The 11974-nt window shown below is 33.5% G+C and overlaps 1 protein-coding gene across 1 annotated transcript; it reads right to left on the bottom strand.

Annotated features, from left to right (window-relative positions):
* Nucleotides 1-4184: 4184 nt before the first annotated feature.
* On the bottom strand, nt 4185-11683 carry LOC123209014 (ABC transporter C family member 3-like). Its single transcript, XM_044626721.1, has 10 exons — nt 9200-11683; nt 8820-8906; nt 8094-8738; nt 7758-7922; nt 6786-7080; nt 6485-6699; nt 5677-5982; nt 5528-5591; nt 4725-4964; nt 4185-4463 (listed from the first exon to the last, which is right to left on the bottom strand). The coding sequence occupies exons 1-10, from the start codon at nt 11609-11611 to the stop codon at nt 4336-4338; spliced, it is 4557 nt and encodes a 1518-aa protein (XP_044482656.1). The 5' UTR covers nt 11612-11683; the 3' UTR covers nt 4185-4335.
* Between the last annotated feature and the right edge of the window lie 291 nt (nt 11684-11974).

The raw sequence follows: 11974 nt of genomic DNA on the forward strand, positions 1-11974 counted from the left end.
GTGGAGGGAGAGAGAGGCTGAACCTCACGTTGACATGAGATCTTTAATGTTAAGAACATTATAGCTCAATAATAAGGTTTTGCAAAAACCACGTGGACTCTATTCCAATCAAACCCGAATAAAAATTAATTTTTTATCTATTCAAATCAGATAGCTCAAAATTGATAACCTTATTCTTTAACTTAGTCATTAGAGTTTGATTCAAAATGGATAGATTAAGATTTAAATTTAAATTAAAAATAATTTAATTTAAACTTAATTGTTTTATAAAATTGAATTCAATCTACCATTATTCTCGATTTAATTATCAATAAGTTATTTATTTTTATTTTTAAATTTTTTAATGTAAAATATATTTTAATAATTTAATATTTACATAGTCAAAGTGAAATCTCTGTGCATACCCAATATCTCTTATGAATGTCACTGATATTAGATTTGCGTTTTATGGATATTAGGTTGCCAAATTTATTTCAAGCATTAGTTAGATCAATAAAAAATGCTCATTACCATCTTAAAATTATACAATAAATCTCAAAGAGACTCCAAAGACGACAGTTTACTCCCAAGTGAGACAAAAAAACAAAATTGCTGACATACTACCGATAGTTGAGTTGTGTGCTGAACAAGAAATACTGCAGCATATTTTATTGATTTTCTTGGGAGCCAAACATACTTTTTTGCCTTATTTTATTGGCTTGTGTGCTCAACAAGAAAATTCTGCAGAATATTCTATTATTTTATTGATTTACTTGGGGCCAAACATGGTTTTTGGCCATATTCAACTCTAAAAAGTTTTGGGGCTCCACCCACTACGAGAGTTGTGATTGGAAAATTCTGCCTAAAGTTTTGCCAAATCTGTCGGCGTCGGCGGGCTCACCACTCACATGCTGATTCTGTGCAAAAATTATGTACTCCAAGTCTGTTTGAATTCTTTGGGATCATGTTATTGGAGAGACTTTAACTCTTAAGATCTAACCAATTCAAGTTTATTTATTTTAAAAAATTAATTCAATTTAAATTTATTTAAATTAGACTTAAATTTAATTTAAATTAAAAAATTAATTTGATTTTTTAATTTAGATAAACACAAATTAAAGGTGACTCTCGCTCAATTCAATTTAAAATCAATTTACAATACGATGCAGGATCAAATATTGAAATTCTGATTTTCCTAAATTATGTTTATCTCTCCATTTACTTGAGAAAACTGTAAAGAAATTGACTCATTATAATTTACAAGATAATTATGGAATCAAACTCAAGAGATATATACATTTATTAGGACTTATTCAATCAGAAAATATCGTACTATTACATATTATTACCATGGATTTAAAATATATACATTTATTAGGATATATTTAATTAGAATATAACATTTTATTACAAATTATTATCGTGGTTTTGAAATTTGAATCGAATCTATTGTAATTGGTTTGGACCTCTATGATCTATGGTTTGAATTGTTCTAGTTGTTGACATATTGGAAATATTTTTATAAATAGACTAAATTATTTTAAATATTATTCTAATACTTATTTAAATAATTTACCGATCCAATTGTTAATATCAACCGGATTGATATAATCTCGGATCAGCCTATTCAACAGGGCATCAAAACCATGATTATTACACAAAACGTATATATATATTTCTTCATTGAATGATAGATTTTTCTTTTTCCCACTTTAGCTAGATTTAAATATCACAAGCACCAAAGTGAAAACATTTAACAACTAAAACGGTGAGACGTTCTGCAATAATTGTGCGGGGTCTTTGTGATATTTATCCATGGTATTATTTTTCAAACACGTGCTTGACTAATTTGAATAGGATGGATCCGTGTTCACACTTTGGTGAAGAAATTAAACAAAATTATTAACATGTCAATAGTGACTTTTGAGTTCATATTATTTCCCACCAAAACTAAGGCTTATGGTTCTTTTGTTTTTTGAGTCAGAGACTAGTTATTAGATTATTCTTGTTGGTCATAGAAAAGCCTATAAGAGTGAAGAATAAATTCTATTTGTGGCAAATCAGAGTTGAGATTGGCTCAAGTTTGATCAATACCATAATGCCTAATTTAAACTAATATACAATATTATTAAAGGATCGTTGATAGAAAAAACAATATCATTAGAAGTATGAATAGTATAATCGACAATATAAAAAATATAATTAAATAAAAAAATCAAATTAATTTATTTAAATTGAGTCATAGATTCGATTAATGTCATCTTCAATCAAATCCAACCATTTAAAAATATTATTGGAAAATTTTGGCCAAATTTATGAAAGTTAAGGGGGCCATTTAGGACCACTCATTGTCACAAAGTCTCTATCCTTAATCAAATAGGTCACTATCAATAAATTGCTATGCAATGTACTATTTTTCCAACATCAAATTCTTGGACTTTATTAGGTTGATGGTGATATTTTTGTCATCTTGGAATTGTTTTGATAGGTCCATTCGAAGATGGAAAATATCACAATGTCATAAAACTATCAATTAAAATTCAAAAAGATCCTCTCACATGGTCCAGGAAAGGAAATTAATGTAAAGTGATTGGGACCATTAGGAGAAGTCCTTCAAATTCACAATTTTTATTCATTTTATGATTTAACATCCCGTAAATAGCTCTTGTAATTAAATATTTCAAACTTGACATTTTAAAATAGACTTTTTCAAGTTACTTTCTAAAGGGAAATCTTTTTTATCATAAACCACAAATTTTACTTAATTCTCATAAGTACTCAAAGTTTAAAGTATTTTTATAAAACCACAAAGAAATAAAAAACTACGTATATAATATTTTTTTCTATCTTATTTATACAAACTAACATAATTATATATGATCAGATGATGTATTTATTTACTTCTTTTTAATTTCAAATTCATCCAATTACATATTATCACATAAATTTATATATATTTGTAAATAAGAAATATTTGTATATATAGTATTACTCTAATCTGAATAAATAAACAATCAACATTTGTTTTAATGTTATTTTTCTTTGATATTTTGACTTAATCTATTTTGCGACAAACTTGAGTTAAATTATTTTTTATTCAAATTAAACTTGAGTTAGAGAATGTTCAAATTTGGTTTGATTCGTATTCACTCCTAACTATTAATAATTAATAAACATCATATTATGAAATAGGTGGTAGTTGGCTGAAAGCTAACAAACATTTAGGGGTGCTAAATACATTTTCAAGAAGAATTAAAATAAGAACAGAAGGGAACAAAATTTGCACAAGTAGCCAAAAGTGCTTTTGCAAGAAGATAGGAACAGGTAAGTGATTCCTCTGACCAGCTTCTGCTTATTTAGCAAGAAGTTGGGAATGTGATGCTTGCATTAAAGACAAATAATCATGGAGATTCCAAATTAAGTATAAATTACTTAAATTTATATCTTATAATATTCTTAATTAATACGACAATACGTGACAAAAACAGGCTTAAAGATTTTTATATGATCTACTCACATGTAATATTAAATACTTGTTACTTCAACGATCATGTCTTGAAATATGAATTAAGTGTTTTTTTCTTGAAGTTGAAGTGGAAGCAAGTCTTATTTATTTTTTATTTTTTTAGTACGTTAAGAAGTTTTTGGTAAGACGGATTTAATTTTAGCTAATTTGAGATTTTCCTATGTTAATATTATTTATTCTTTTATCCACTGTATTAATAACTAAATAAGATTTTAAGTGTGAGAGTAAAAATATTAATAAATTGAATATAAAAAAGTTTTTAATATGGGTTAATTTGTTGTTCAAGAGTTCACATTAATCTCATATTATCACTAGTGAAATATTTTTGGCATATTATTATTATTATTTTTTGTAATGAATGAATGTCTTCTTCTTAGAGTTTTTATCTTTCCCTTCTTATAAATTTTTTATATTTATAAGATAAAAAGATAGATTAAACATCGATATATTATTTATTCAAATATATTATAAAAACATAACAATTACAGTTATTAGGTGATTTTGATTTAAGTTCTTACATACTAAGAGAATAGAATAACGTGCACGGTTTTTTCTTGTTGTTTATTAGTGATAAGATCTTTACCTATATTTTTTAACAATTATTATGTGTTTGATATCGCTGATTACTATTGAGGAAGATGCAGAGGTAACTTTTGGTATCATATTGGTTTGAATTAGATTGGCTCAAATGAAAAATTATTGAAGTTTGAAGTACTATCACAGAATCAAAATAAGTGTTTCCAGGGAACACGATTTGAAACAACAAAGAGCCAAAATACAGAACCATATTTTCTGTAGAACATTACCAACATACACCAGTTCCCTGGCAATCAGTTTCCAGCCAACTTTTCGTAAGAGCTGGAATTTGACCTCAGACTGTACTCTGCAACAAGTTGTGCAAATGACGACGACTTGTTCTCCAGCAACTTTGCAGGAGAATCATATTCCTCAATGAGTCCTACACCAGGACATGGAGAAAAGTCAGTATCTTCCATGATAATGATATGTATGTCATGAACGTCAATCTGAATGTAACATCTCTGGAGAAATTCAACGTCCACAAAATATAAAAAGATAGTTTTTATGTTGTTAAAATACGTTTTAAATTGTAAAGTCCAAAATCAAAACCATAATGAATTATGAGTCTAAAACAAACAATATTTTGACAATGGACTGTTCTATTGAACTATGATGTTACACTAAAATTGATCATAGTTACCTTGACTTAGAAGCAGAACCATATCACTGTCAAGAACAGAAGTTATGCGATGTGCGATTGTTATGACTGTGCAGTCTGAAAAGTGCTGCCGGAGAGTTTGCTGAATCAGATTATCAGTAGCGGTGTCAACAGACGCAGTAGCTTCATCCAGCACCAAGACCTTGCTTTTCTTGAGTAGCACACGCCCGAGACACACCAACTGCCTCTGACCCATACTCCAATTCTCTCCGTTCTCAATAACTGGAATATCCATATAACCATATTGTTGAAAATGGATATAAGATTGCATATGAGATTAATAGAGTAAATAGTTACACAATAGAAAGAAAAAATACAAGCAATTTATCTTGATTCACCTAAAAGCAAACTACGTGTGGCAGAGGCCATACTATTCAATATTTTCTCACAACTCTGATTACATTAAATCTATTTGCTAGAAAATTGTTATCACAATCATAAAAGAAAATAACATTTATTCATGCTAAGATTATTATACCTAAACCAAATCCTATTAACACTTCTATTACTAAACCAAACCCTATTAGGATTTCCATAAGGAAATCCTATAATGGAGCTTCATAAGATAAACTCAAATTGCGAATGATACCATATCCACTACATGATAAGAAATAGGTAAAAGACAGTTAAATATTGCTTACAAGCTCAGGGTATTGCCCCCTACACCCATGCATGCTCACCAGGTAGTAGGGCACCCACTGACGGGGAATCATATGCATTCAGTGTAACATCTTATAAATCAAGTGGTTACCAATTCCAACAAGTATGAAGAAGAAGAGACATACCTTTGGAATCTAGTTTCGTTTCTTTCTTTCTAACTTCTTCTGCAAGCTGGCACTTTTCCAGCGCCTAAAACCATTTATGCTAATGTTAGCATCCCATTTTAATTGCTGCGTATAAATTTCATTCTACAATCAAATTAAAACCAGCCCACCTCCCAAATTTCCTCATCTGTGTATTCTTCAAGAGGGTCCAAATTGCTTCGAACAGTCCCCTCGAACATGGTTGGCTCCTGAGGAATAATACTTAGTCTTGACCGCAAATCATGCAGTCCAATGGATGAGATATTGATGGCATCTATCATAATCTGACCAGCTGCAGGCTCAACAATCCGAAACAATGTTTGAATGAGAGTTGATTTACCACTGCCTGTTCTCCCTACTATGCCAGTTTTCATCCCTCCCAAAAATGTGCATGTTAAACCTCGCAATACAAGGGGCAAGTGTGGAGCATAGCGAACCTGTGTCATAATCATAGTCAAAATGTTCATGTGTACACGACAAAACAATAGGAGCACAGTAGTATAATGGGTTTGAAAAATTTGATCAAAATTCAATTAAGATGAAGGCTAAAAAGTTGAAAGATGAAAGGTAGAGGTTAATAGTGAAATTCTGTTTAGGGGGTTATTTTCATTTGAACACACCATTGCTCAATAAAACACATAGAGTGACTCTGAATCCACTCATGGTTTTGAGTTTGGGCTTTACAAGCCAAAAGTGTCTTGACAACTTAAAAATTCATATACTATTTAATCAATCCATCTTAGCATTCCGAAGTGACATAGGATCTACACACTCAATATCTCTCCTAGAGGTATTACTATTGTATCCTACAAAATAGATGTTTAGATCCTTGTACACTCAGATGAAAAATTGTTTTATCTACTGCTTTTCTATTCTTCGTATTAAAGGTTTTTGTACTCTCACTCCTGATATGTATTACCAACAAGCAAGGAAAATTACCTGTAGATAATGCATGCTAACTTCTCCATAGGATGGCCAAGAAGGGTCAGGTCGACTTTCTTCTATAACGAGAGGTGGCTCACTAGGAATACGAGTGTACTGAAGCATTCTTTCAACTGATATAATCTTGTTCTCCAGTTGGCAAAGATTCCATATTACAGAAGCTTGTAAAGTGTTAAGATTGAGTCCATATGTCACAGCTAGGCCAGCAATTGCTTTAGAAGAGAATAAAAACAAGTTAGCTCGTTGCTGTATTGGTAGAAAGAAGAATAACCAATGAAATGGTAGGTAAACTGGTTACCTGCATTAAGAACACCATCTGGAACAGAAATAAGGAGGACCAAAGATAAGGCAAATGCTACAGAAGACAGCACATCAAGGCGGAAAGATAGCCATTCCATTGCTCCAGCGACATGAAATTTGGGTCGAGAATATCCATCCATCAGTTTCATATTTGTGTTTTGAAACCTTGATTCTTGATCAAAGCTCCTGATAGTTGTTGTCCCTGAAATTGTTTCTGCAAAATGTTGTATCACTGGAGCTTTGCATACTCCAACCAACCGTGAAAGTTCTCTGGCTGAGGAAATGTAATATTGCTGCATAGTAAAAAATTGTGAGAAATTGTATGTCAAAGTATTGTAAACTATAGTTAGGTAGAGTAATGTGACAACGAATCTAAGAAAGAATGCATAGATATTTATATATGTTGATGTTGCCCTGATCTAAGGATGGTAAGCCATTTAGAGTGGCAAGGTATCATCTGTTTTAATTTTGTTAGTTTCATAGTTTTATTCTTAAAAAAAGATCTCACAAAAAAAAATAAGACAACTGGTTTACATTGACCCAATGCACTTGATTATTATTTGATCTAAGATTTTTAATATTGATACAACCCTTCAGTCAGAGCTTGGAAAACATTTGACATTATCCATATAAATGGCGCTACTGTTGATGTTGCCTATCCACACACACATAGTAGACTACATAAAACAGTGGAGTACTGTCCCTTTTTGTTTTTATTGGTCTTATGGTTTTACCTTTGAAAAGTGCTTTATAAGGCAGAGGGAGGCTTTGGGTTTATATTGACCCAATGCCCTTAGTTCTTGTTCTATATAGGATTTTTGACATATCGATATTAACTGTCCTTCCAAATGTTTATGGGAGATCTGTAACTTAGAGATACAACACAGTGCAATCATATCATCTAGAGTAGCAATTTTTCATTGGAGAAAAAAAATTATAAGAATCACAATACAGAAAACACAAGGATTACCTGATACCATATGCAGGTAGAAATCACTGGTATAAAAACTATAAAAGCCTGCCAAGCCACCTGAGACATCACAATAATGATTGCTAGAAGTTGGATAATACCGAAGGCAAAACCCCCAATTTGCATAGGAACATTCAAATCCACAGCACTTTGGTCAGTAGAAGCCTATAAGGAAAAAAAAGAAAAAAAAACAGATTAAATGAGAAATTTTCATTCACTTTGTATAATTTTAGAGAAAAAAGGTTAAACTAAGTGCTATCTTGTAGCAAACATGCCACCACATAATTCAGATAGCCCTTTACAGAATTCATATCACTATTGTATAAATTCACTTACTCTGTTTAGAATTCGTCCACTTGGCGTTGCATCGAAGAAGGACATGGGGGCACGGAAAATGCACATATGCATTTTGCTAAACAGCCAACGCGCTGCTATGTATCCATTGGTTACAACAAGTGTGTTTCTAGCAAGCAAGCAAAAGGAACTTCCAATGGCCAAAATTGCATACACAATTATTAGCTTAGAACTCCCAACAGGAGGTTTCATTTCCTCTGACACTGGAGTTGCCCAGGCAATCCAATAATTGCTGCCAAGTTGAAAGGTCTGAAAGAGAACCTGTGCAAGCAATACAAAGGGCACAAGAGCTCCTCCATATACAATTGTGATATATTTCCAGTAAACTGAAAATCCAACTTTTCCTTTCTCTCTTTCTTCTTCCTGAACAAGCTGCCCTCTAGACTCAATAACTTCATCTGATTTATCATTCTGGTCATTTTTGTTTTCTTCTTCATTGCCAACCCTGCTAGTGCTGCTACTCTGATCAACACTTTCAGAATTTTTTTTGGAAACTAGTTCTCCCTCCATTGCATCTATTGCTGATAAAGCTTGCTTATGAGCACCCACAAGCTCCATAAAGTCAGTTCCTGAATTTAGAATGTCCCCATATTTTCCAGCCTGTGAAATCTTTCCATCTTTCATGACCTAACAAGGTTGATTTCATGGGTTAAGAATGTGAGCAATGCACTTCATTGAGGGAAAAGATACAGATGTTTTTGTGCTTACCAGGATGAGATCAGCTGTTGGTAAGAACTCCACTTGATGAGTTACATATATCACTGTTTTTGAACGCAGAAGTCCCAGCAAAACTTCCTGTTACATAAGGAAAAGTACAAATTTAGTCTAGTGGTTTTGGATCCCAGTCCAATAAACCATCTCTACCGTCAAGATATTGTTCATGTCTCAACAAATTAAGAGTTCAGAGACTATTTATCCAATTTTCCTTTATCATTCCAAAGTGATGTAAGATGTTTATAGATACCCAACATTTTACATATTTTGTTGATATGAAATTTGTCTAATGATATTACCACTATATTTTCATAAGTTAATTGCAGAAGTTAAAATTTTTCAGGAACTAGAATGGCACTAATATATGGTTTTACCTTAAAGAGGTGAGATCCTGTATGAGCATCCACAGCACTGAAAGGATCATCAAACATATAGACATCAGCATCTTGGTAGATGGCACGAGCAATTTGTATTCTTTGCTTCTGTCCTCCACTCAAATTGATCCCCCTCTCTCCAATAACCGTCTGATCACCAAAAGCGAAGATTTCCAGGTCCTTTTTCAATGAACAGGCCTCAAGAACAACATCATACCTTACTCTGTCCATCTCCTTGCCAAACAAAATGTTTTCTTGAATCGTGCCACTTTGTATCCAAGGTGATTGAGCAACATAGGCCTTTGTACCACACAGTTTCAGGATGCCGGAACTTTTCGGTATTTCTCCTAAAATACAAGAAAGTAAGCTTGATTTGCCTGATCCAACTATCCCACAAACTGCTACCTTCATGCCATGGAGCACCTTCAAGTTTATATCTTTCAGTGTTTTATTAGGAGACGTAAGATCCCAAGAAAAGTTCCCATCAATGATCTCCAATGCTGTGTCAGAACTACCTCTTGGCAGCCTCTCAACAACATCAGACTGCAAGTCATCCAGACAAAGGAATGCTGCAATTCTATCAAGGGAAACTTTAGTCTGAATTATCATTGAAATTGTGTCAGGTAGAGCATACATTGGCACTTGAAGAATCCTGAAAGTTGCAATTGCAGATAAAATCTTCCCTGATGAAAGTGGGATGCCTAATATCATACAAGCACCGAAGGTTACTACAGACAGAAAACTGGACGCATTCCAGAAGATGAAATTGGCCATTGCCACACAGAAAAGCTGTTTCTTTAACCATCCAGCCTCAGTCTTCCTGAGCTCTATAATCTTAGACAAAAATTTCATTTCCCATCCCTGAAGCTTGAGAATTCTCATGTTCCTCAAAATTTCAGAAGTTGCTTTCATTCTTTTATCTTTTGATTCCATCAGCTTGTCTTGAAACTTCTCTTGCATTCTCCAAAACGGAAAATTTGCCAGCATAACAATTATGGTTCCAAAGACTGTAGCAACCGATGCTAGCCCAAGGTTTTTATACAAGATCAGAAAGGCCAAACCAACTTGGACGATGACCAGCCAAGGATCATGTATGTACCACATGAAGTCACCAAGTCTCTCAGCATCAACAGTCATGAAATTAATGATTTCCCCACTGGTGTGTCCCTGCATCGCTTGACAGGAAAGTGTCAAACCCTTATTGTATACCATTGCAATAATTACTGCTCGGACCCTAACTCCAACCTGCTGCAACCGAAAGATCCAGCGCCTCCGAGAGAGGCACTCCACAAGCTTTGCAACGAAGAAAGTAGAAACCAAAACATACCCCTCATGCTCAAAATTCTGCTTCCCATTGAGGTATTGAACAAAAGTATCAATAAGGAACGGACCAACATAAGTGGCTGAAGTGTATAGAAGCGCTAAAAATGCGGTGACAAGGATGTCCTTCCAAGAATAGAAGAACAGTGCCTTCACAAGCGCTAGAGTGGTCACTTTACTTCCCGTACCACACTCTGCCTGAAGCTTATTTCTGAAAATCGGAAAGGCCCCAAGTACACTATCTCTACTATCTAATTGAGGGACATCATCAAGGTCTAAAGTTTTCTTATTGCCATCAGCAATTAGAGAACTTATCCAAGAGAAAGTAAGACTACTAATTAGACTAGCATTTGAGTAAGGGGTCACTTTATCAGCACCTTTGGTCTTAATTGATGATACAGCATCATCACTGGCACTATTACCATCCAAAAGGGGTTCTTGAAGGAGAATGGTATCTTCACCCTCATGCTTCCTCAAAAACCCCAGATAGCAGAAAAACAGTCCAGTGATAACAGAGAAAACATCAGACACTACATATTGAATTGGCACAGAAACTTTTTTGTTGTAAAGAACAATGTGAATGACAAGGCAATAACAAGAAATAGACATGTAAAAACCCCACCAGGTCCTCAATAGGAAAGGGAACTTTTTTTTCCCTGAATTGAAGAACTGTGTACGCAAATATACAGAAATTGCACCCCAACCAAGCGTTCTAAGTACCAAATCAGAAAGGGTCACCAGATTATCATCAGACCAATCATTTCTATACCAGTAGAAGTAACTCAACAAACACAACACAAGATTAAACACTGAAACACTTAAACAACAAACCAAAGTCTTCTTATACCACAAAACACTTCTGCTCTTCCACCTCTCCTTTGAATCTTCAGTACTCTCATGAGCAACGCTCACTTTCAGTTTCTTGCGGACCCAACAAACAATTAACCCAAGTAATAAAACTAAATGCAATGAAGCAGAGAACCCATGCAAGAACATGGGTTTAAGAAGAAAACCAGTACCTGCATCCATTAGAGAAGATGAGAGGGTGAAGAAAGTTAACATCTCATGGCTTGTTGAATGAAAAAGCTTCATAACTTTTTGGTCTAGGAAAGAAATGCATGTATGTGGATGTAGGTTTAAGCAACAAGAGTTAATACCCCTGTATAGAATCTTGTTCTTTTATCTTTTAAAAATAAAAAATAAAGTCAATCGATTGAATCCATGATTTTTGTAAACATCTGTGACATCATTAATTTTCCCCAGACCTATAACTTAAAGAGTTGGACAAGCACAAAATACCCAACATCTCTTGAGAACTAGTCAAGCACGACATATTGGAAAAAATGACACCTGCATGTGTTTTTCCAAAAGTTACTTGACGCCCAAGCTCCCTTAAAAGACTTTGACCTGGCACGTGAGTGGATTCTACTCTGACTTAAATGAAATTTAGTCACA

Source organism: Mangifera indica, chromosome 1, assembly GCF_011075055.1.
Source record: "Mangifera indica cultivar Alphonso chromosome 1, CATAS_Mindica_2.1, whole genome shotgun sequence".
NCBI lineage: Eukaryota > Viridiplantae > Streptophyta > Magnoliopsida > Sapindales > Anacardiaceae > Mangifera > Mangifera indica.

Bases quoted from the DNA above. Each gene is read 5' to 3' on its own strand.
- LOC123209014 (XM_044626721.1), bottom strand. From the start codon at position 11,611: ATGAAGCTTTTTCATTCAACAAGCCATGAGATGTTAACTTTCTTCACC. The intron at 8,907-9,199 runs GTAAAACCATAT...CTTATGTAACAG, and splicing joins CAGGATCTCACCTCTTTAAG to GAAGTTTTGCTGGGACTTCT. The intron at 5,592-5,676 runs GTGGGCTGGTTT...AAATGGTTTTAG, and splicing joins CAGATGAGGAAATTTGGGAG to GCGCTGGAAAAGTGCCAGCT.